Source organism: Plecotus auritus (assembly GCF_963455305.1).
Source record: "Plecotus auritus genome assembly, chromosome: 3".
Classification (NCBI taxonomy): domain Eukaryota; kingdom Metazoa; phylum Chordata; class Mammalia; order Chiroptera; family Vespertilionidae; genus Plecotus; species Plecotus auritus.
Genome location: NC_137772.1, coordinates 117720163 through 117746990, shown reverse-complemented (window position 1 = coordinate 117746990; position 26828 = coordinate 117720163). Strand labels below are relative to the sequence as shown.

The window sequence follows — 26828 nt, the reverse complement described above, 5'->3', positions numbered from 1 at the left end:
AAACCGGAGGTCAGACACCCCCCAAGGGGTACCCGATTGGAGAGGGTACAGGCTGGGCTGAGGGAACCACCCCTCCCCCGTGCATGAATTTCGTGCACCAGGCCACTAGTATATATATAAAAAGATTCTAGCAGTTACTCTACTTTTTAAGACTATAAACTAATGAGGCTGGCAAGGGTCTAGAGCAGTGGTTCTCACCCTTTCTAATGCCGCGACCCTTTAATACAGTTCCTCATGTTGATGTGACCCCCAACCATAAAATTATTTTCATTGCTACTTCATAACTGTAATTTTGCTACTGTTAATGAATCGTAATGTAAATATCTGTGTTTTCCGATGGTCTTAGGCTCTATAGCAGCGGTTCTCAACCTGTGGGTTGCGACTCACAGGTTGAGAACCGCTAGCAGGGTCGCCTAAGACCACCGGAAAACACAGATATTTACATTACGATTCATAACAGTAGCAAAATTAGTTATGAAGTAGCAACGAAAATAATTTTATGGTTGGGGATCACCACAACATGAGAAACTGTATTAAAAGTTCATGGCATTAGAAAGGTTGAGAACCACTGGTCTAGAGTATTCACATTTAAAACAAGGTGGTTTTCAAACAACATGTAAAATGAAACACATCTTAGTAATATTTTATCTTTGTAAAAACTTTATTCTGTTTCCAGCTCCAATATTGAAATTCACAGGTTATTTCAAAGTCAACTAATATACAGCTAACTGAAGTAAAATGTACAAGAAGTTTATGTGATATAAGATACACATGAAGAAAACCTGAAATGTTAACTTAATTTGTTCTACTGGGAACATCAGGGCTTGCAGAATTGATACTGGCCTTGTATATCAATTACTTGTTTCTGTAAATTCTTGTTGACTCTTCCAGAGGGCGTGTTGTGCTACTGTGTCTAAGAAATCAGTGAATAACTAGGTTTTCCATTTTATCAAAGTACAAAGCATTACTTCAATACTAGACCTTTCTTATCGAGTCCTGTATCTATTTTCTTTTTTTAAAAAATATATTTTATTGATTTTTTACAGAGAGTAAGGGAGAGGGATAGAGAGTTAGAAACATCAATGAGAGAGAAACATCGATCAGCTGCCTCCTGCACGCCCCCTACTGGGGATGTGCCCGCAACCAAGGTACATGCCCTTGACCGGAATCAAACCTGGGACCTTTCAGCCCGCAGGCTGACGCTCTATCCACTGAGCCAAACCAGTTAGGGCCTATATCTATTTTCTTAAAAGTACACTTTCCTTTTACAAAGTTTGTTAATGAAATCTTAAGAAATTACTGAATCAGAAGCAAAAACAAGGTGTCTTTATATTACAAAGGAAATCAATGAAGACTTAAGAAGATAAACATCTGGTATTTAAAAAAAAAATCCAAATTCTGACATTCACAGCAAAATTCCCACATGATCTTTTCCTAAAAAAGACCCTTTCCAGCTTGTTTCCAAACTTCTTTTACTCCTTTAATGCTTTCTTTTTTCACACATTTCCAGTATTCTTGAACACTTAGTTGTTGTGGTACCTGTTAACCAAAAGTAAAAATTAAGGGGTCATTCTCTTTAATGTTAAACATTATTTCAGGTATGTACTGTTACTATTTATCTCCCATACTCATTCAAAATCAATTTGAGGTGGATTATGTTATAAAAGGTGATTGCAACAGAACTGTAGAATTGATACTGGCCTTAAAATAAGGGTAAAAATAAAAGTGAATGTGTTGTAAGAATATCCACAGGAGCCCTAGCCAGTTGCTCAATGGTTAGAGTGTCAGCCTGAGGACTGAAGGGTCTCGGGTTCGATTCTGGTCAAGGGCACATACCTTGGTTGCATGCTCGATCCCTGGCCCTGGTTGGGGCATGGGCAGGAGGCAACCAATTGATGTGTCTCCCTCACATAGATGTTTCTGTCTCTTTCTCTTCCTTCCACTCTGTTTAAAATCAATGGGAAAAATATCCTCCAGTGAGGATTAACAACAACAACAAAAAAAACCCAAAACAAACAAAACAAACAAACAAAGAATATCCACAGGATAACCAAGGAATGGAGAGATTTCTCCCTCATAAGAAAGGGAAAACTTTGATTTTTAATATATTGGTTTTAAAATGTAATTATTTAATGTTTTCCTTTTATAATATTTCCCCTCTCCTGGTGTATTTTATTTAGCTATGTGGAATAAAATAAGCCTAAAATTTTGATTTAACCTTGGCTAAAATTAAAAAGAAACTACAGGTCACAATGTATTTGATGAGAAGCCTAAAGAAGAAATAATATAATTCCTCTTAAGTGTTTTGTGAATTAAAAGTACTATGTGACTGCTGTGGTTGGTAGTGGTTAGAGTGTCAGCCTATGGATCAAAGGGTCACGTTTGATTCCTGGTAAAGAACATGTACCTCAGTTGCAGGTTCCCCAGCCCCAGTAGGGGGCTGGTGGGGGAGGTGACCAATTGATGTGCCTCTCTTACGTTGATGTTTCTCTCTCTCTCTCTCTCCCCCTCTTCCACTCTCTCTAGAAATCAATGGAAAAATATATCCTCAGGTGAGGATAAAAAAAAAGTACTATGTGGTTATTATTCCTCTGAACTAAACAAGAAAGTGAAAGTTGGACAACACTGGGATCCTGGTGAGCACAGTAGCATTGCACTACTGGAAATCCACCAAATGGAAGCAAAAGTCTACTTTAGATTATGCATATGTTTTTTTCCTATCATTGATTTACAGCTCTTCTCTTTAAAAATTTTTTAAAATTGATTTTAGAGAGGGAGAAAAAGATAGAAACATCAATGATGAGAGAGAATCATTTATGGTTGTCTGCAGGCCCCCTACTGGGGATAGAGCCCGTAACCCGGGCATGTGCCCTGACTGGGAATCTACCTGTAACCTCCTGGTTCATAGGTCAATGCTCAACCACTGAGCCATGCTGGCCAGGCTTACAGCTCTTCTCTTCAATGTTTTTTTGAGAAATGGTAGAGGCTCCTGGATATATTAAATTGTTAACTGCAAAGGTTGGTTTAATCTCCAGGAATATGATTATTAACTACTAGAGGCCCAACGCACAAAATTCGTGCATGGGTAGGGTCCCTAGGCCTGCCCTACAATCAGGGCATCATTCCCCAGCTGCCCACAGCTGGCCCCGCCCCCTGCTGCTACCCACCCCTGGTTCCCCATTTGCCATCAGGTGACCGGAGCCTGATGGCTGGGGAAAGGGACCAAGAGGTGGTCAGTGCCCCTCATAGTGACTGGTCCAGAGGTCATTCTGCCATTAGGGCCAATTTGCACATTACCCTTTTATTATATAGGATGAGATACTAGATGACTACAAAGCTTGTAAGACATGTTTGCTAATTGAAATCCTATTTGTTAATTTTGCATAAGTAATATTTGTGGCAGGGAATGAATGTGATTTTCTAAGTTGTAAATAGGTTTGTTTTGTGAACCCACAATATTTTCTCTCTTTCATCCTCTCTTCTGGCCTAACTGCCTACTTACCATATGGTCCTCTTGGATCTGGGTTTCCAACCTGCATGCCGCCTTTCTGAGGGGTTTTAGCAGATTCTTATCTATATTAAATTTTGCATTTGATCTGTCCCAGTTATAGACCAACATGTGAATTTGAGTGAATAATGATATAATTAGCTAACATCTACTGCAAGTGTCTCAGCCACTATACTAAGTATTTTACACTTAATTCTTATAGTAATTCTTTCTGGTAGATTCTATTAGTTTCCTCATTGTACAAATGAGGAATCTGAAGCTCAGAAAAATTAAGTGGTTTTGTAAGATTTGGCAGTTAACAGGTGATAGAGATGGAATTTGAATCTAGGTGTGTCTAACTGCAAAGCCTGAAGTAAATTCTAGGCTATAATTTCTGAATAGTGGTTTCTGATTAGATTCAGATTTTTTAAAAAGGCAAAAAAAAAGTTAGATCTCATCTGGAGAAGTTATCTCTTCATAAATGATGAAAACTCTACTTGAGATTATACATTTCCTCAAATTCTAGGTTTAACACCATCCAATTAATTTAATGTGAACATGTAGTTATTTAAAAACTCAAAATCTGTTACCCATAAACCTCGGTGCATCCTGTTTTTTAACACTCCAAGAAACTCTCCATGACTAAGACATTCATCACCATCCAAATCAAAGATCTTGAAGACAGTGTCCAAAATATTGTTTGAGAGCTCCTGTCCTGTAGCTACTTTCACAGCTCTCTTAAACTCTGCTAAAAAAACAAACAAACATAAAACAACTCATCTATTATGTGAAACAGTGTAAGTGAAATTAATCTAATTTTTCATATTAAAAATATTTTTATTGATTTCAGAGAGGGAGGGAGAAGGAGAGAGATAGAAACATCAATGATGAGAGAGAATCATCAATCAGCTGCTTCCTACTGGGGATTGAGCCCAAAACCTGGGCATGTGCCCCTGACCAGAATCAAACCCGGGACCCTTCAGTCTACAGGTCGACGCTCTATCCACTGAGCCAAACTGACTAGGACTAATTTTTCATAACATTTGTTATATGGGAAGTAAATAAAAAACATATATAGCCCAGCTGGTGTGGCTCAGTGGCTGAGAATTAACCTATGAACCAGGAGATTACAGTTAGATTCCCAGTCAGGACACATGACCGGGTTTCGGGCTCGATCTGTAGTAGGGTGCATGCAGGAGGCAGCCAATCAATGACTCTTTCTCATCATTGATATTTCACTCCCCCCCCCCCCCACTTATTTCCTCTCTGAAAACAATAAAAATATGTTTAAAAAACCCAAAAGCCAAAAATACACATCAAGAATGTATTCAAATAATAAATTTGGCTGAGAAGTGCCATGAAAGTAACTGTAAGATAAGCGGCTGTTTTAATTTAAGCAATGTTTACAAACACAAGTAATTTAAATATTTCCCCTTCTCACAGAAAAAATAAGAAAGTAAAAGAAAATAGAGTATTAAATTCAGAATAACTACGATGAATTAAGTAAAAGGCCAATCAATTTCTTTTATTGTAATTGACTCCTTGGTTGATATCTTGTTGAAAAAAATGATAAAAATTGAATGATTCATATAACTTACCTAATCTGACAGGGCGATGAGCTAAATTAAACATCTGCATGGCAATAGAGAAGTCTTCCAAGTGGGTTGTAAAATGACAAAATGACTTGAACTCATCCAAACTAATGCTCTAATAAAACAAAAGGGAGTTTTTTATTACAATTTTATAATTGCATTATATAATTGAACATAAAACTTATGAATTTCTATCTTTCTAAGCAAGTCTATTAAAAAGTTTGAGATGCAGAATAACAAAATTATAGATTTTAAAGATGAGGAGGAACCCCAAGAGATTGGCAGGAAACTGGGTATGATTCTGCAGACTATATGCTGTGTGAATGGGCTGCCGGAAGTTGTGCAGTGTTAAGACTTGAGGAGGGGGGGGTTTCGGTATTATGGACTGAGTCCTTTTCTTAAACATTCCTTGTTGGATAATCCCCAATGTGACTATATTTGGAGATGGGAAGTCATAAGACTGGGGCCCTAATCCAATATGCCTAATGTCCTGATGAGCAGTGTTCTCATTCTGCGTGTGGGGAGGAGGGAGACCTTACCAGACACCAACCCTGCTGGCACCCTTGATCTTGGGACTTCCAGGCTCCAAACTTGTGAGAAAATAAGTTTGTGCTTTAAGCCACCCAGTCTGTGGTATTCTGTTATGGCAGCCTGAGGAGACTAATACACCTTTTAAGTGGGCTACCTCATAAATTTTTTGCTTAGTTTTGTCAGTGGACATAGCACTGAGTTTTGGAGTAGATGGACCTATGTCAAAATTCCTGATCTGCCATTTATTATGGCATTATATATTAAATAGGGTGAAATGTCAGACCATTCAAAGTTCTTGATTTTTTAAAGACCCCATTATAAATTAAAGACATTGGTCTATTATTGTGATGCCAATATTGCTCATTTTGTTAATTTTTTAATTTTGACTTTGATTATAACTTTTGTGGGGGGAATGAGGGGAATCAGCAGATTTTTAATTTTTAGGTAAAAATTTCATAAATTTTTCCTTTTAAAGAAAAGCTTCTGTTGTTATTGGCACATGTAGGGCAGCTTGACTGCTCTGTGTGGGGAACTGACATCAAGAGATTTCAGAAGCATGATTTTTTGGTACCTAGTTATCGTTGGTCCTGGCACCCGCCAAAAAACCCTTTTTTTCCCCCCTTAAAAGCTTCTGGGTTTTGTTTAGAAAGATAGGTATACCCCACTTTAAGATGGCTGTTTTCAAGTTTTCTTCTATTTCTACTCAGTTTCCTTTTTCTCTTTAACATTTAATTCTTTGATCCATCTGGAATTTATTTCAGAGTAATGAGTGAGGTAGAGACTTACCTTTACTCTCTCTCAGATGGCCAGTGGATGTCCTAATGTCATTTATTAAAAATTCTTTTACCAAGTAATTTGTAATATAAGTTTACATATACTAAATTTCCATGTGTATTTGGGTCTATCTATAACTCTGGACTTTATATTCTGTTCAAATGATATGTCTGTCAAATTCATTGTAACTGTTTTAGTTACCAATGGTTAATGATACATTTTAATATCTTGGCATTATTAAAAAAAAAAGACTATTTTTTAAAGAGTGGGTTTAAGTTGACAGCAAAATTGAGGGGAAGGTACAGAGACTTCCTTTATCCCCCCTGGCCTCTTCAGCATTTTTTTCATATACATTCTATGGCATTTTTATTGAAACTCATAGTGTTCAGCAGTGGCTGGTTCTCTTATAATTCCTGCACATAAGAAGGATCACACTTCTGTGCCTTCTTGCAGTAAGGTCAGGTCATGTGACCAGTCTGGCCAGCAGCCAAGGGTCATCATGTTTCCAGGACAAAACATTTAATTACCAGAACAGGACTCACTTCTTTCTTTTCTTACTCCAGCCTCTGAGAAGTGGTTTTTTTTTTTTTTTCACATGGTGGAGCACCAAGATGACAGAGCCTCGAAAAGTCTGGGTTCTTGAGCACCTCCTACCTCTCATGATGGAAATGTGGTATAGTCAGAAAAGAAATCTTTCTTGTGTCAGCCAGAGATTTCAGAGTTAGCTTGTAACTGTAGCAGACAGGCTGTTCTGACTGGTATGATCATCCCACTTATAGACTAATTTAAGGGAGAACTGCATTTATAATGCCATAACTTTCTATACAATCACAGGGAATCTATACTAATAAAAGGGTAATGTACTAATTAGACTGGGAGACCTTCCCGGATGTCCTTCCAGACAAAGCCATGGTGGCAGGCCCGAGGCAGAGGCAGTTAGGAGCAATCAGGCCAGGAGGGGAGGGCAGTTGGGGGTGATCAGGCTGGCAGGGGGGGCCAGTTGGGGGTGAGCAGGCCGGCAGAGGAGGCCAGTTGGGGGCGAGCAGGCTGGCAGGGGGGGCAGTTGGGAGTGCTCAGGCTGGCAAGGGGGGGCAGTTGGGGTGAGAAGGCCAGCGGGGGGGGGGTGCAGTTGGAGGGCGAGCAGGCAGAGTGGTTAGTGGCAATAACGCAGGCAGGCAGGTGAGTGGTTAGGAGCCAGTGGTCCCGGATGCGAGAGGGATGTCCCGACTGCCAGTTTAGGCCCGATCCCACAGGGATAAGGCTGGCAAGGGGGGGCAGTTGGGGCAAGACAGTAGGACATCCCCCGAGGGGTTCCAGATTGGAGAGGGTGCAGGCCGGGATGAGGGACAGCCCCCTGCCCTGTGCACAAATTTTGTGCACTGGGCCACTGGTGTCTCTATAATTAGGTTAAATTTTCTTTCACATCCGTCAAAATTTTAAAGTTTTCACATATTTCTAGTTAATTAATGTTTTAGATTTTGAGAGTATGTTTATTAAAGCTGGGGTCAGTGAAACAAGAAAGGGGTTAGGATAGAAGAAGCAACAGAGAGAGCCTAGGCGGGGCTGCTTTAGTTCACTGGAGAGTCAGAGAAAAAGGGACTTTGAAGACAGGTTTAGGGGGTTAGCCTGGGAGGAGCTGCTGCTGCCCACTGCTCCCCAGGGTTGCAAGTCTCCTAGGGTCCCTTAGAGTTTAGAAGATGCATGCCTGTGGGGGAAGAAAAGAGTGAAGGGAAAGGCACAGGTGTGCTCCCAGGAGGGACAGTGGGTGCTGGGGCCGCAGGTTTTAAGGGTTTTTAAAGGCTGGGGCTTTAGGGGATGTCTTGGGGGAGGATCTCAATATAATTTTCATCAGCTTTTTGCTGATGCACCAAAAGTAGATTTATTCCCTAACTTCATCTATCCTTGGGTGTGGCTGGCAAATGGCCCTAATTGGATTTCTCCTTCCTATCTCTCTGAGCACAGTGATTTAAGCCATTTGCCCTCTGATTGAGGAGAACTGTAACCCATTAGCTCTTTTTTTTTTTAAAATTTATATATATATATATTATACACACACACACACACACACACACATATATATATATAAATGTTCTTTTTTATTTTTAACTTATTTTTATTTTATTATTTATTATTATTTTAAAAATATTTTTATTGATTTCAGAAAGGAAGAGAGAGGGAGAGAAAGAAACATCAATGATGAGAGAAAATCATTGATTGGCTGCCTCCTGCATGCCCCATACTGGTAAAACCCAGGCATGTGTCCTGACCAGGAATTGAACCATGACCTCCTGGTTCATGGGTTGATGCTCAACCACTGAGCCACACTGGCCAGGCTAAATTTTTTTAAAAAAATAATTTGATTTTTAGAGAAAGAGGAAGGGGTGGGGGTGCAGAGAAACTTCGATGTCAGAGTGGCTACCTCCTGCAAGCCCCCAAATGGGGATAGAGCCCACAGCCCAGACATGTGCCCTGACTGGGAATTGAACCAGCAACCTTTTGGTTCTTGGGCTGTTTGACTATCTGTATCAGTTTCCCTATTCCACTTTTCCTGGCTCACTAGCCTCTCATTCTTCCCTTAGAGACTTCCATCCCTGAAATCTTTTAGGGGTGATGAGGGAGGATGGTTTATCTTCAGTAGCTAGTTAATTTATAATTGTTATATATTTCAATTGCAATTATAAATGGGATCTTCATTATATATTATTATCTTTTCCCTCACTATAAAATTAGCTTTAAAATTATATATAAATACATGTCCTTTTCAAAATAATTTTTCAGAACAATATAGTAAAAACAATCTATATATATAAAAGCCTAAGCAACCATTACGCCCAAATGACCAGAACAACCGGGAAGACCGGTTGACTAGTTGCTATAACATGCACTGACCACCAACCACCCGTGGCCCCTCCCCCCGGCTGGCCAGCCCCACAACTGGCCAGTCAACTTCCCATGGTCACTCCCCACTGGTGGCCAGCCCTCCCATAGGCCCCTATTGGGGGGCAGGCTGGCCAACCTCCTGGTGTACCTCCCCCCAGCTGGCCAGGCCCCCATAAGCCTTGACTGCTGGCAAGGCCAAGGGACACCACCCATGTACGAATTCGTGCACCAGGCCTCTAGTACATAAAATAAAAATCTCTTGAAATCTCACTGTACATTAATCATTACTAATAGTTTGGCAATCATCATTTCATGCATTTCACACACACACACACACACATATGCTACTACATTTTCTGACCTGGAATTTTTACAAAGGACAGCTACTTCTGATATACAGGGTGGGGCAAAAGTAGGTTTACAGTTATTTGTATGGAAAATAATACAATAATTACTCTTTTATCTTGTTAATTTGCACTGGCCACAATTTCCAGAACAACAGAAAGTGACAGCAGTGATAGTGGACATTCCTGTCTAATTCCTGACTTTACTGAAAATGCCAAACTCATGGCTGCAACACTGATTCTTAGTCAACTGTTCCTTAATAAGAAACAGTATGTGGAGAACATTCTCAATTTGATTTTATACTTAAATACTAGAGAGCAGCTCAGTCTTGGTTAATTTGGAAGTCACTTTAATTAATTATACAAATGTCTAACTTATTATTTTATATTCATCTCAAGCATAACAAAAAGGCATACCAACCTCTCCTGCTGACAACTTCTCTCTCACATTTTTCCAATAAATGTCTTTATTTTCAGTGTTAGTGAAAAAAAGGAGCCACTCTGCAAAGTCTTCTTTCCTCATGAAACTCAAACCTTTAGAGAACTGCAGAAATTCCATTTCTTGGACCTCCGTCTGTAGATTCTCCATAAACCTAAATGTTAAAGTACAGAACTGACAGAAGTGGCCAGTGCTTTCAACTGTAACACCATTAGTGGGACTGCAGCACCTTCATGAGTTGCACGAAGCATGAATGCCATGTCAAGGACTGTGGCAGTGGATCAGCTGGGTAAGTCCAACACCTGCTTCAATATGACTCCCCATACTTGGTATGTTTGCACACATTCTACTTTGCAACCTACATTCTGACAAACTTAAAGACTTAAAAAGTTAGAAAACAGTATTTTTCCAATATAGAAAAATTACCAATAATCAGAGAGACTTAAAATGCAGTTGGGATACTGTTTTTAGAATCATAATAATAACTAATGGTTCCTCATAGTTTTCAGATTCCAAATTTGATCAATGTAATCAATGAATGGCTTTGCATCAAAAGCTTAGATTTACCAAAAAATATTTAGAACCTTTGGACAAGAACATATGTTTATGTGACTCAACATTCTTTTTTAAAAATTTTTATAAAAATAGATGGCACTTTGATCAAATTGTCATCAATAGCTTCCTAAGAAATGTATAAGTTGAAAGAATGAGAATACATGGGGTGAAAGAGATAACAGTCCAGTACAGAGGAAAGAAAGCTGCCACTTATCCCCCAAAACCTTAGAAGCATGAGGAGGAGTTTGATTTTATGCTTCTATCTGTGGTAGGTGAGAGTCTAAATGTATTTGATACACATATTTATCAGTGCTATGTGTCTTTTTGGGTCAAAGCAGAATTTTATCCAAAACTTGAAGCATTTCAGGTTTGGACTGATAGATCAACAAAATCTACTGATATGCTTCATCCTTTGTTTTACTGAGTTTTACTATATTGTGTACTCTGATAACATTCAATTTTTTTCTTATCAGGATTGTTAAAAGAATGCTTTACTTGCAAACAACTGTACAATGAATTAGAAAGTAGAAAATATGGTATAAAAACATGAATAACTAGTTCCTTTCCTTTTTTTCCTTCAGGCTCTATCTGAGGCTGAAATATTATAAACTTAACTAGAGGCCCGGTGCATGAAAATTCATGCACTGGAAGTGGGGGGGGGGGGGTCCCTCAGCCCAGCCTGCCCCCTCTCACAGTCCAGGAGCCCTCAGGGCTGAAAGGCGACCCGGCAATCAAGGGAAGGCGACGCCCCCATCACACCTCTTCTGCTGCTACTGCCAGCAGCACAAGCCTCGGCCAGCCCTGGTTACCTGAGCCTCAGGCGGCCCTGGGCAGCCAATATCCGACACTTGCCTGCGCCTTGGGCGTTGGCGGGGCAGCCACCATCCGATGCTTGCCTGCGCCTCTGGCCGGCCCTAGGTGGCTGAGTAGCTGACATCTGAGGCTTGCCTGAGCCTTGAGTGTTGGCTGGGCAGCCACCATCCGAGGTTTTCCTGTGCCTCGGGCTGGCCCTAGATGGCTGGGCAGCCGCTATTCGAGACTTGCCTGCACCTCAGGCCGGCCCTGGGCAGCGGGGGGGCTGAAGGCGGGTCCGGCTGTCCCCCCCACCCCTAGCTGGGCTGAAAGGACTATGGGACTCCAGCGGGGCTGGGCGCCACCATCTTGTGCCTATGTGCACTGCCATCTTTGTGATGGCATGATGGTTAATTTGCATATCCCCTCTTTATTAGATAGGATTGCTGTTAAACTGTACATTGTTTTGGTTTAAGCTACTTCATTTTAATTAATTATACTACTTTTGAAGAACATAATTTTTTTTGAAAAATGTTTTTATTCATTTGAGAGAGAGAGGAAGGGAGAGGGAGAAAGGAACATCAATATGAGAGAGAAATACTGATTGGCTGCCTCCCACATGCACCCCTACCGGGGACCAAACCTGCAACCTGGGCATGTGTCCTGACCAGGAATCAAACCAGTGACTTTTTGGTGCACAGGACAATGCTCAATCAACTGAGCCACCCTGGCCAGGGCAAACGTAAAAATGTTTTATAGTAACACTCTTTCTAAGTCTAAAATTATGTATTTTGTTACGGCATAAAAATCTGCAACATGATACTATACATAAATATATGAATTGAAGAATTTATAATGCATAAGGCCACCAGATGCACTCTGAAAACATTGAAATAGTTTATAAATCAGTATGCTAACTGGAAACTCTGGGAAAATTCTGCTTTTCTTTAGCTGAGTGCTTAGGCTCTGGTATACTGGAGCTGGCTGCAGCAGCTGAGAGAGTGTATTGTGCATGTGTTGTCCATGCCAATTGTCAGGTCCAAGCCCCTCTGCTAGGGACTGTACCTCTGTGGACGCTGGGAACTGGAAGGCATGAGTAGCTGCGAGCATATAGGAGAGACTTTATTGCAGACCAAGCAGCCATTTACACACAGGACAGTCATTGTAAATACAGTAGCCAGTCCTTGCTATCACAGTAGCAAACACATGAGCCCTACAGAGCAATTCTTGCTAACAAAGCCATCACACTTCACATCTGGCAGCTTGAGATGGGCTTGCTGGAGTATTCACACTATTAACTATAAGTGTTACCAATCAAGGCTGTTCTCCCTAAGAACTGAGCATTAGACATACTTATCAGCACACCACCTTGGAATTTATGAAAACTCTTCGTGACTTTAGAACATCCTCAATTAATAAGCAGTATTTCAGAAGTTAAAAAATCCCAGTCCTAAAAGTACATTGGTATCAATATCCTCCTAATTTTTCTTGATAAGAAAACTTGAGGCCATTTTTCTTTCTTTCCTATTTCCTTAATATATCTTAAAACAGAATTATTTTCAGCTTTAAAAATGTATTCAAGTAAAAAATGAGGTCAATTGTACCACACCAGCAATAAACTCAGGGATTATTTCTGGTCACTATTTCTAAGGCTAACAATCAGAATGTAAAAGAATGAAAAGAAATGCAGAAGAAAAGTCCCCAAATAAGGTAGGAAAGAAGAGGGAAAAAGAATCATAAAACAGAGGCACTGTTACAGGAGGGTAAGTAAACACCACTGACAACTGCCTGAGCAGACTGAGCATCTGTATTTTCTTTCCTAAACAATACATATGCTGATAAAGAATTGAATTTTCACATTTAAATTACGTGTTGATTTCATAACAATGAATAAACTCCACAAATTCCAGCAGACAGAATTTAAATTACACTTTAGTCTTTATTTAAGTGGCTAAGAGGTATTTCCATTGGAAAATTTTATGACTAGTTGTAAAAGTAAAAAAATAAAAACAACTACAAAAAAACCCCCACAAAAAACCAACAACCCCCAAACCACAAATTTATCCATATACTCCCCCATTAATTGCTAAGCTTCTCTCGACACATGGTAGTATCTACTTAATATGCCTGTCCTCTGGTCACATGGTCTGGTACAACTTCCTTGAAAGCCCACTCAATGTACCTACTATGGATGAAAAGGGGCCACATACTAAACTTGACTAGCTCAGGGAAGGCCTGTGTGGCGGCCTTACAAACTCAAAGATGGGACTCTTTTAGATACTTTATGACCACTTACACCTTTTAAGACCAACCTGGGTGTGAATATCTCTTCTTCAGTTTCTAAGATACATGAACCTAAACCAAGTTCCTTTATCTCATTGAGTCTCAGTTATAAAAAGGAAGACTACCTGTCCCAAGTTTAAGGATAGGTGAAACAATACATGTAAAACACTTAGACACATGCTGGGCACATAGTAAGTACTCGACAGACAGTAGCTGTGATGGCACTGAGCATGTGTGCAACTACCTTTCTCTTTTCATCTTACTTAAGTCCAGACTCAACTCTTCATTGCTTCTGCCACTCTCTTGCCCACACCCTCTGCTCCCTTGAGCTTTGCCAGCCTTCTTTAAGTGTAGCTTGAAGAAAACTATACAATAGCTGCACATAATGGTACCAACATAAATTCATAGTCTAAGCCTTTATTTCTGGAATACTGTTTGGTTAAATTTGACATTAGTATCTTTTTAAAAAGTATATGTTTTTATTGATTTCAGAGAGGAAGGGAGAGGGAGAGAGATAGAAACATCAATGATGGGAGAGAATCATTGAATGGATGCCTCTTGCAAGCCCCCTACTGGGGATTAAGCCCACAACCTGGGCATATGCCAGGACCTGGAATCGAACTGTGACCTCTTGGTTCACAGGTTGATAATCACTGAACCACAATGGCTGGGCAACATTAGTATCTTTTGCTCTATACACTATTTATTGCTCTGTAACCTTGGGTTTCTTGACAAGTTTAATCACAACACTAGCCTATTTCCAGAAGGCTTTATAAGGATTAGGGGTCCTGCATAAAATTCATACACATTCTCATTATTTTGTCTTAAATAACTAGTAAACACTATTGAATTTCCAAATTAATAAAATGGTAACAAAATTTAAAAAATAGTAGCCATCTATGATGGAAAATAAAAGTTGTGTCCAGTTTTCTAACTTAAAACTATAACAGCCCTTTCCTCAGAAATTTAAGCAGTCAATCCCTGGGGGAAAAGACACTGAGAAAATAATACTTTTATTTTAGTTTTGATTTGTTCTTTACATGCTGAATTGAGACACCTTTTGGGAAAGAGATGGAGGATACTCCATGTTGAAGAAAATATGTAAAAAAGAGAGAGCTGAGGAAATGCAAACAGAAACAAACTAGCGACAGCTGCAAAAAAGCCCTCAGGTGATATCTGACATATGGGCAACAGGCTGCTAGACTAGCCTTTGAAAATCATTTGAGCCCTGACTGGTTTGCCTCAGTGGATGGAGCGTTTGATTCTGGTCAAGAACATGTGCCTTGGTTGCGGTCTTGATCCCCAGTAGGAGGTGTGCAGAAGGCAGCTGATCGATGTTTTTCTCTCATCAATGTTTGTCTCTCTCTATCCCTCTCCCTTCCTCTCTGTAAAAAAAAATCAATACTAATCTATATATATAAAAGCCTAAGCAACTGTTATGACCGAATGACCAGTCGCTATGATGCACACTGACCACTAGGGGGCAGACGCTCAATGCAGGAGCTGCCCCCTGGTGGTCAGTGCATTCCCACAGCCAACCTCCTCTGGCCGGCCAACCTCCTGCTGTCCCTCCCCGCAGCCGACAGGCCCTGATCAACTGATTGGGGCCGGGCCCCGGCCTGGAATGGGTAACCAGGAGTGGGTGGCAGCGGATGCAGCCGCTTTCCCAGGGGGGCCGAGGGCCAGCTCCCTCCTTGGGGCTGGTGGCCAAACTTCTGCACCCTGTCCCTCCCCCCGGCCAGCAGGCCCCGATCAGTCCACCGCCCACCTGCTGTGGTGGTGGTGGCCTGGCAACGAGGGAAGGAGGAGGGGGGGAGGCGAGGAACTGCATGGTAGGAGGGTGCCGGTGTCCATTCCTTCTGTGCCCAGCCTGGTGACCGTCACCTCCTCTCCCAACCCCGCCGGAGCCTTTGAGCCCCAGGCTGGGACGGGGAACTGGGGGTGGGTGGCAGCGGACACAGCCCCTTTCCCAGAGGGGCCGAGGGCCAGCTCCCTCCTCAGGGCCAGCGGCCAACCTCCCATGTCCTGTCCCTCCCCCTGGCCAACAGGCCCCAATGGCCTGGCCCTGATTGGCCCTGATCACTGGCCAGGCCTAGGGACCCCATCCATGCATGGTTTTCTTGCACCGGGCCTCTAGTATATATATATAAAAGAAGAAAGAAAATCATTTGAGTTGACATGAGTTCAGCATATATTCTGAGTGCCTACTGTATTTTATGTTTTGTGTACTTCAGATACATTGTTTCATCTAATTATCAGATCCACCTCAGACTTCATGTAGGGAAAGAATACTAATGTGAGTGAAAGGGGAAAGAATTGAAGATTAGGAAATAAAATATTTGCATGAATTAGAGATTGCCTCTTTTCTGTTATTAGATTATTTTAAAATTATTAGAATTTATAGTTTCTTTTTTTAATCCTCACCTGAAGACATTTTTCCCATGGATTTTTAGAGAGAGTGAAAGGGAGGGAGAGAGAGAGAAACATCAATGTGAGAGACACATTGACTGGTCGCCTCCCGCATGTGCCTAGATGAGGGGAGGGTGGGGATCGAACCTACAACTGAGGTATGTGCCCTTGACTGGAATCGAACCTGGGACCCTTCAGTCCATGGGCCAATGCGCCATCCACTGAGCCAAACTGGCTAGGGCTATAGTTTATTTTTACATTTACTCACTACTCTGTAAAGTAAGCAGGACAGGACTAGTATCACCACATACATTTTTTAAAGACTAAAAGAAGGTACAGTTGACCCTTGAATAATGTGAGACCACTTGCACTTGGATTTTAAAAAATATAAGTATATAAATTTTAAAAAATCATGTATAAGTGGACCCACACAGTTCAAACTTGCATTTTTTAAGGGCCAACCATACTCAGTTGTTTCTTCACTTCTTATCTATAAAATTTCCCTAAATGAATATAAATATTTGCATTTACCTTCGAAATTCTCTATAATGAAGTTTTCTTTCTCCTCTTTTTCCAAAGAAACTTATCTGAAGGGTTGTGTTAATTTCAGGTTCTTTCACTTTTGGTTCCTATAAAAATGTTACAGTAATTTCAAATATTATAAACAAAATAGATCCTGTAGCCTGGAACTCTCAGCACAATATCCACAAAAGACTCTTGTAGCAACAATAACAACAACAAAGGTGGACAAGAGAAAAGCCATTTTGTCTGTTACTTTGTACAACAATAATCTATAATCATCTGCACAGGCAGAAGAAAAACATGGCCTACAATACTCAAAATACTTAAGGTGGAGTGGACTTCAGCAGTAAACAAAATTTTAGAAATGTTCATACCTTTTGACCCAGCAATTGAGTTTCTGAGAAGTTGTCCCTAAGATATATTCACATATGTATAAAATGACATAATTACAGAATTATTAACTGTAGCATTATTTGTAATTTCAAAAGACTGGATATATTTAAACATCTTTCAAAAGAGGAACGATTACATAAATTGGTACATCAAAGTACTATGGAGCCATAAAAAAGAATAAGATACTCAGCTATTTTTAACAAATATTAATGTTAAGCTATATTAAGGAAAAACGGGAGAGTGGGAAACAATGTATATAGTATGCATGCTACTGCTTATAAACATGGATAAAAGATATATAGATATATTTAATTATTTATATGCATAAAATACCCCTGGAAGAATACACGGCAAACTGACAGAACACATTGCTCAGGGAGAATTGGTGATTGGGAGAAAAATTCTATCCTATATATATATATATACTCTTATGAACCTTATCAAATCTACACCATATGAATGTAGCACATCTACTTAAAATATTTAGAAAAAAAATTACTAATAATCTTCCCAAGTATTTTTGAATACTTATTTGAACAAACAGAATAGAGAAACTAATATAATGCCAATCTGTTCGGAAATGTTTACATTATCTGTACATACCTGACATTCTGTTTCATTAGTTATTGTCTTCAAGTCATCCTGTTTACTTATGATCTTCTGAAGCTAAAAAGATGGCAAACATGAATTTAGATGTGTGTCTACTGGATTTTTCAAAACAACCTAAAGAACAGATGCCATGTTTTTGTTATAAAATATATATTAGGTATTTGTTAAATAGGAACTGAAATTCTTTTTATTTTATTAACTCCTAATGTTATGTTTTTTCTCAGATCATGTAAGAATCATGTAAGAATCAGATATGCAAGAATTAACATTATTATTACAATTTGGATCTTTTTTTTTTCTCTCAAAGGAAGTCAGCTTACTTAATATATACATATTCTAATTACCCTCATTCTTAAAGAAAATTTTTATTCATAACTTTCTGTATTATTGATAGTTTATGGCAATATTTTCAAGTACATAACTCTTAAAAAGCTACTTACAATATATATATGTTGTCCCTTTTCTCTTTATACATTTTAAAGCATTAAAATTATTTAAAGACCTACATTTCTACCAATTATAAATTGGTTATAGTACTCTGAGACTGAGCACATTAAAAAACCTACCTTTCAGAGACATTTGTATCAATCCTCATGTGGAAAGCAAATAAAAAGAAAAGTTAAAAAATTAAATGTAGACAAAATCTCAAACTATGAATTTAAATCAATTAAGAAATGAACCTTCACCCATTTCTTTCTAGACTATTTTAAAAAAAACCTAAATCTTTATTGTTGAAAGTACTACATATGTCCCATTTTTCTCCCCATTGACCTCTTCTAGCCTGCCCTTGCCCCCCATCCCAGGCCTTCATCACCCTGTTGTCTGTGTCCATGGGTTATGCATACAAGTTCTTTGATTGATCTTTTCCCACCTACCCACCCTTCCCCGCCTTCCCTCTGAGATTCCACAGGCTGTTTTATGCTTCTGTGTCTCTGGATCTATTTTGTTCATTAGATTGTACATATGAGTGAGATCATATAATACTTGTCTTTCTCTGACTGGCTTATTTTGCTTAGCATAATACTCTCCAGGTCCTTCTATGCAGTCTCAAAGGGTAAGAGATGTTCTTTTGACTATAGTATTCCATGGGGTAAATGTACCACAGCTTTTTTTTATCCACTCATCTGCTGATGGGCACATGGGCTGTTTCCAGATCTTAGCTATCGTAAATAGTGCTATGAACATAGGGGTGCAAACATTCTTTCTGATTGGTGTTTCAGGTTTCTTAGGATATATTCCCAGAAGTGGAATCATTGGGTCAACTGGCAATTCCATTTTTAATCCCTTTAGGAAACTCCATACTGTTTTCCATAATGGCTGCACCAGTCTGCATTCTCACCAGCAGTGTACTAGGATTCCCTTTTCTCCACATCCTCACTAGCACTTGTCATTTGTTCATGATAGCCATTCTGACAGGTGTGAGGTGATACCTCATTGTCATTTTAATTTGCATCTCTCTGATGATCAGTGACTTTGAGCATTTTTTCATATGTCTCTTGGCTGTCTGTATGTCTGCTTTGGAGAAGTGTCTCTTTAGGTCATTTGCCCATTTTTAAATTGGACTGGTTGTCTTTCTTTTGTTAAGTTGTATGAGTTTCTTATATATTTTAGATATTAACCCTTTATCAGATGTATCATTGCCAAATATGTTCTCCCATACAGTGGGCTCCCTTTTGATTTTGTTGATTTCTTTTGCTGTGCAGAAGCTTTTTATTTTGATGTAGTCCCATTTATTAATTTTCTCCTTAGTTTCCTCTGCCCTAGGAGATGCATCCACAAACATATTGCCATGAGAGATGTCTGAGATTTTGCTGCCTCTGGTTTCTTCTAGGATTTTTATGGTTTCCCGACTTAAAGTCTTTTATCCATTTTGAGTTTATTCTTGTTCATGGTGCAAGTTGGTGGTCTAGTTTCATTTTTTTGCATGTATCTGTCCATTTTTCTCAACACCACTTACTGAAGAGACTGTCTTGACTCCACTGTATGTTCCTGCCTCCTTTGTCAAATATTAATTTATCGTAATGGCTTGGGCCGATTTCTGGGTTCTCTGTTCTGTTCCACTGGTCTATATATCTAGTCTTGTGCCAGTACCAGGCTGTTTTGATTATGGTGGCTTTGTAGTATAACATTATATCTGGTATTGTGATCCCTCCAACTTTGTTCTTCTTTCTCAGGATTGCTGTGGCTATTTCGGGTCTTTTTGGTTCCATATAACTTTTTGGAATATTTGCTCTAGATCTGTTTTAATAGGGATTGCATTGAATATGTAGATTGCTTCGGCAGTATGGACATTTTAATGATGTTGATTCTACCAATCCATGAACACGGTATATTTTTCCACTTGTCTACATCTTCCTCTATCTCTTTCATTAATGTCCTGTAGTTTTCTGAGTTTAAGTCTTTTTATCTCCTTGGTTAAGCTTATTCCTAAGTAACTTAATTTTTTTTGTTGCAATGGTAAATGGATTTTTAAATTTTTTTTTGAAAATTCATTATTGGTGTATAAAAATGCCATCAAGAGCAGCTGGTGCTGAAACCGGTTTGGCTCAGTGGATAGAGAGTCGGCCTGCGGACTGGAGGGTCCCGGGTTCAATTCCGGTCAAGGGCATGTACCTTGGTTGCGGGCACATCCCCAGTGGGAGGTGTGCAGGAGGCAGCTGATCAATGTTTCTCTCTCATCGATGTTTCTAGCTCTCTTTCCTTCTCCCTTCCTCTCTGTAAAATATCAATAAAAAATATATTAAAGAAAAAAAAGAGCAGCTGGTGTGGTTCAGTGGTTGAGCATCAGCCTATGAACCAGGAGGTTACAGTACGATTCCCGGTTGGAGTATATGCCTGCGCTGAGGGCTTGATCCCCAGGGAGGATGTGCAGGAGGCAGCCAAACAATGGTTCTCTCTCATCATTTATGTTTCTCTCTCTCTCCCCCTTCCTTCCTCTGAAATCAATAAAAACACAAATAAAAAGCTATAGATTCCTGGGTGTTAATTTTGTATCCTGCTACATTGCCAAATTAATTTATTAAATCTAGTAGTTTTTTTGGTGGAGTCTTTATAGAGTTTTCTATATACAATATCATGTCATCTACGAATAATGAGTGTTTTACTTCCTCCTTTCCAATTTGTCTGCCTTTTATTTCTTCTTGTTGTCTGATTGCTGTGGCTTCCTGTACTATGTTGAGTAAGAGTGGTGAAAGCAGACATCCTTGTCTTGTTGTTGTTCTTAGGGCAGTGGTCGGCAAACTGCAGCTGTTTGCCGCTCTGTTGACTAATGAGTTTGCCGACCACTGTCTTAGGGGAATTGGTTTAGTTTTGCCCATTGAGTATGATGTTGGTTGTATATTTGTCATATATGGCCTTTATTATGTAGAGATATGATCCCTCTATTCCCACTTTGCTGAGAGTTTTTATCAAAAATGTGTTGGATTTTGTCATATGCTTTTTAGGTACCTAATGATATGATCATGTGATTTTTGTCTTTCAACTTGTTTATGTGCTGTATCACCTTTATTGATTTGTGAATATTGTACCAGCCTTGCAGCCCTGGAATAAATTCCATTTGGTCATAGTGTATGACCTTGTTAATATATTGCTGGATCCGATTTGCTAATATTTTTTTGAGGATTTTGGCATCTATGTTCATCATGGATATTGGCCTGTAATTATCTTTCTTTGTAGTGTCTTTACCTGGTTTTGGAATTAGGATGATGATGGTCTCATAAAAAGAGCTTGGAACTGTTCCTTCCTCTTGGATTTTTTGGAATAGTTTGAGAAGTACAGGTGTATAGGTTAGTCCTTCTTTGAATGTTTGGTAAAACTCCTCTGTGAAGCCAGGGCTTTTATTTGTTGGGAGTTTTTAAATTGCTGCTTCTATTTCATCAGTTGTTATTGGCCTATTCAAGATTTCTGATTCTTCCTGACTCAGTTTTGGAAAATTGTATATTTCTAGGAATTTGTCCTATTTTTTTTTTAAATCCACTGATTTTGAGAAAAAGCAGAAGGGAGTGGGGGGAGGGGATGGGGAGAGAGAGAGAGAGAGAGAGAGAGAGAGAGAGAGAGAGAGAGAGAGAGAGATAGATAGATAAATGTGAGAGACACATTGATTGGTTGCCTCCCACTCGCGCTCCGACTGGGGCTGGGGATTGAACCGAGATATGTACCCTTGACTGGGAATCAAAACTGTGACTCTTCAGTCTCCAGGCGGATGCTCTAACTACTGAATAAACTGGCCAGGGCTAGGCTATTTTTTTGTTGTTGTTGTTAATAGTTTAAAAATTGCTACAGCTAAATTCCAAATTAATTATCTCAGATTCTGCTGATTCTACTACATTTAATTTAGGCAAGTAGTTTATCTCTGGTTCTCTATATCTTTCAAACTTTTCAATATACCGTATACTTATTTTAGGGAAAAAAGTTGAAAAGCTTTACACTTGTTTTATCCTTTTTTTTAAAGGTGACAATCAAATAGTATAGTGCCAAGTTCAATATGCAACATTTCTTCCTAATGGTGTTATCTCCTTTTCATTCCTAATATTAGTAATATGGATCCTCTTTTTTTTTTTTTTTTTAACTAAAGTATAATTGACTTTCAATATTTACATATTAGTTTCAGGTGTACAACACAGTGAATCAATATTTATAAACATTAAAAAGTGTTCACAATGATAAGTCTAGTTATCTTCTGTCACCTTATAAAGTTATTACAGTATTACTGACTATATTCTCTATGCTGTTTGTTACTTCCTCATAATTTATTTTGTAACAGGAAGTTTGTATCCCTTAATTCCCTTTAACTATTCTGCCCACCTCCCACCCCCATCCCTCTGGCAACCAGCAGTTTGTCTCTGTATCTAAGTCTGCTATGTCTTGTTTGTTCATTTGTTTTATTTTTTAAAATATTCCCCATATAAGTGAAATCATATGGTATTTGTCTTTCTCTGTCTGACTTATTTAGCATAATACCCTTTACGTCCATCCATGTGGTCAAAAATAGCAAGATTTCATTTTTTTAAAAGGCTGAATATTTTTAAATAGTTAACTCTACATATGTACCATATCTTTTTTAAACAGTCATCTAGCGATGGACACTTAGGTTGTTTCCATATCTTGGCTACTGTAAATAATTCTGCAGTGAATGTAGGAATGCATATGTCTTTTTAAATTGGTGTTCTGAATTTCTTCAGTTAAATACCCAGAAGTGAAATTGCTGGGTTGTATGTAGTTCTATTTCTTATTTTAGGAGGTACCTCCATACTGTGTTCCATAGTGGCTATACCAATTTACAATCCCACCAACAGTTTACACAGGTTCCATTTTTTCTGGATCCTTTTTTTTGCTGCGTCAAGTACTGAAAATAGGTCCAAATTTATCATATATATAACAATTTTAAAAATAAAATACATTATTCATAAAATGAATATACATTTTAAATGAAAATTCAAACTCATTTTACTTCTATTACAAGAGATTTAATATAGTTGCTATAATCTTCACATAGTCATTGTCAAATAGTTGGAAATAAACAAAACAAAAATAGCAAATAGGATTAGTTCACTGAAATAGGAATTTTTTGGGAGGCTTACTTACTGTAATACTAGAGGTCCAGTGCACGAAATTTGTGCACGGTAGGGTTCCTAGCGGCTAGCTAGGTAGAGGGGACAATTTTCATATTAGGCTTTTATCACATAGGATTGGCTTATTATAACATTGTATGGAATTTAGAACAAGGGCCTGTCCTGAAATCTATCCAATGGGTTTAGTGCCAGATAAGGCTTGTCATGTCGAAGTCTTCCCTAAAACATTTCAGTTTAGACTCAGGGAGAGGGTTATAGTACGTTCTAGTGTACTGTGAAGATTACAGTACTATATAGTTAGTTCTGTAGTAATAGCTCCATTAGAAAGATCATAAACACTTAGTACCAGTTATGTGTACTAAGGAGGTCTCTCTGATATATTAAGAACTTTTTAAAGTGGCTGTACATGATGAGGATTCATGATAACGATGTACTAGGTACCTATTATGTAACCAAAGTTCTGTTCTAAGTTGGGAATATAGTGGCTAAGAACAGATAATGTCCTCGCTCTCACTGAGATTATGTTCTAATGGGCTAGAGATAACAAAACAAGTGAACAAATAAATAAGAAATTTCAGATAATATTGAGTGCTATGACTAGAATAAAATAAAAGAAAGAAGGGTAACAGGAGTCAGGACTGCTGGGGAGAGGTTGCTCTTAGGCTTATTCTGGGTAGTTCTCTTTGCGGACATGGCATTTGGGCTGAGATCTGAATGATTGAAAGCTCCCTATGGGAAAGGATATTTTAGGCAGAGAGAAGAACAAAGTTTCTGGCAGAAACAGGGGTGCTCTGTAAGACAGACAGCAAGAAGATAAACTGGTTAGATACAAGTGGTAGAAGAAGCAGGAGGACACATTCACCAAATACAAATTCTGAATATCTAAAAAAGAACTTCCACATTGATCAAATTTACATTGATCTCTATTTTCAATTTCAGGCTGAAAATGGAGAAAAGTATGTAGGGTTAATTTAACTTATTTTTGTTTGTAGACCATGATAGTTTAAACTCTGACACAAAAACACTATTCTGAAATCAAGAAGAAAACATTTTACTGAAGATTTTTGTATTTATTAAAAAATAGTTCCATGAGTTGCATTCCGTATGGCAGAATTTAACCTATGTGAAGAGCACAGTCCTTCCTGCCAGGATGGAATAATGTGAAATAAAGGGCCACCAAGGAGAAATTTACACTAGTAAAAAGACTTATCAATCTATTGTTTAAAGAAATTAAACTAAAACCCTAGTACTTATCCCAAATAAGCAAGTGTGCTACCTATCAAGGTAAAGATTAAAACGATTAACTATTACTAGCTTTGATCACTGTCGGTGTTATTATCTGACAGGGAACAGCTTATACAGATAGTTGCTAACTTACTTGTTCTTGGGGCAAAGAAGTAAGCAATACACTTGCCAACACAGTTTCTAGATCTGGTTAAGAATAAAATATGACTGTACCACAAAACACCAAAGTAACAAACTGAAGCAATTTATATTTTAGGACTGTTTCACAAGACTTTATTTTAATATATTTCATCATTACTTTTTCATTTGCTGTTCAAATCACTTCTATATTTTCAGTGCTAAAGTTATTCAGAGGTACACCTGAAACCAACCTCACCCCAATAAAAACTTTGGTTTCTCCAATAAAATTTCAAATACAAGATGCTTCATACTTAGGTTTCCTAATATAATGACCATAGAAGTGAATAATTATTGAAATAATAAATGTAAACATGTTTTTTTTCTCCTCTATTCTGTTATTTTAAATTGACATGGTCCATGGGTTATCATGTTTAGTGTTGTTTCTAAGATCAGCAAAAAGAACCTTTTATAGGCTTAGTAGGCTGATCTTCACCCTCCCACAACCACATCAAAGTTAAAACTAAATTATAAAACCATCAAAGTTACAACTAACCTACAGAACCACCTAAATCTATCTATCTGAACCGAAGTCCTATAACTATGAAGAAGCCACATGCACTGATGGACGGGGTGGAGAAATGGAAGGGGCTTGTCCCACACCCACGTGTGGCAGATAAAAATTGGGAGGCATACCTTGGCTGCAGAGGTCCCCCTTGAGGAGCAAGGGGTCCCAGGCCCACACTAGGCCCTCCAACCCAGGGTTCCAGTGCCAGCAGGAGAAGTTCCCTTAACTTCTGGCTGTGAAAACCAGTGGGAATTATGGTGAGTGTTCTTCTTAAAGGCCCAATGGACTTACTCTGATTCACTCTCTCTGAGCTCCAATGTTGGGGCAGTTTGAAAGGTGCCATATGGGGACATACCAGGAGGAACTGAATTTTCTGGCTGGAGGGGCAACTTTCTCTTGAAGTGCTAGCCATTGTTCCTTTGTTGAACCCTCCCCACACAGAGCCCACAGGGAGGAGCCATATTTGAGTCTCCATCAACCTGGCTAAAAATCGTTCACTGCCCTGGTAATTCTCTGAGACTGCACTGTATCCAAATTGTGGGCCCACCCAAGTCAGTTCCAGTGGTTTTTCCATTCAACCAGCCTGTCCTGGCTTATATTGCAGACTTTCCTAAAATCTCTCAAACAAGCAGCATTCCAGCTTCAGCATGTCCTGTACCTCTTGCTAAGTGCCCCCAGGCCTGGCACTAGTGGCAGCTGGCCTTGGTTCACAGCTTGACCTCGCACAGACACCTCCAACCTAGCACAAATAGCAGCCATCTGCAGAACATTCTGTAACTCATGATGGGAGGCCTGGGGAGGGTACAGGTGGCAGCTGACCTTGGCCTGAACTTCCCAGAAGGTCCTAGAGCTAGTGCACCTGGTGGGCAGTTTTGGACCATGCTGAAGTACCATGCAACCACATCCAAGAGCTACACATTCAAGGCGTGGACTCAGCAGAGCCTGTTGAACCAAGTCCTGCTCTGTGAGCTTGGCCCCTGCATAGTAGATCCTCCACGTGGTTGCAGCCAGTCCTCACAAAGGATGGGCCAAGGGATAAATTCCTCCCATATGTGCCAACAGCAATTGAAGCTCAACTACAACAGGAGGGTGAGCCTACATGGGGGCTCACCTCAGTGCCCAGTTCTGGTAACCCAGAAGGCTATGCCACTGGGCATTAGAGAACACCTATTATATAAGGCCATCTTACCAAGACCAGGAGATATAGCAGCTCTTCCTAATATATAGAAACAAACACAGGGAGGCAGCCAAAATAATGAAACTAAAAAAGAAAAGCAAAGAAAAGAAAAGAAAAGAAGAGAAAAGAAAAAGCCCCTAATGAAAACAGAACAAAATTCCAGAGAAAGAACTAAATAAAATGAGACAAGCAATCTACCAGATGCAGAGTTCAAAACATTGGTTAAAAGGATGCTCAATGAACTTAGGGCAACAGTAGATGAACTTAGTGAGAACTTCAACAAAGAGCTAGTAAACATGAAAATGGAGACAGAAAACATAAGAAAGAACCAGTCAGAAATGAAGAATACAATAACTGAAATGAAGAATACATTAAAGGGAATCAACAATAGAATATATGAAGCAGAGGATCAAATCAGATATTTGAGAGATATAAAATCAGAAAATATCCAATTAGAACAGCAAAAAGAAAAAATAATCCAAAAACTGAGGAGATTGTAAGGAGCCTTTGGTTCAAGCTCAAGTGTACCAACATTCACATC

The 26828-nt window shown here is 39.1% G+C and overlaps 1 protein-coding gene across 2 annotated transcripts in view; it reads right to left on the bottom strand.

Annotated features, from left to right (window-relative positions):
• Positions 1-638: 638 nt before the first annotated feature.
• The window catches only part of MICU2 (mitochondrial calcium uptake 2), a 118862-nt gene continuing 92672 nt past the window's right edge, over positions 639-26828 (bottom strand). Inside the window, exons 7-12 of one of the 2 annotated variants that reach the window (XM_080662097.1) lie at positions 17605-17667; positions 16618-16715; positions 10030-10201; positions 5086-5194; positions 4078-4235; positions 639-1539 (exon numbers count right to left, since the gene is read on the bottom strand). In XM_080662097.1, coding sequence (XP_080518223.1) covers positions 1435-1539; positions 4078-4235; positions 5086-5194; positions 10030-10201; positions 16618-16715; positions 17605-17667 — 705 coding nt within the window. In that variant the 3' untranslated portion in view covers positions 639-1434. The remainder of the gene's footprint in view (positions 1540-4077; positions 4236-5085; positions 5195-10029; positions 10202-16617; positions 16716-17604; positions 17668-26828) is intronic. The other variant, XM_080662098.1, reaches the window with a different exon arrangement.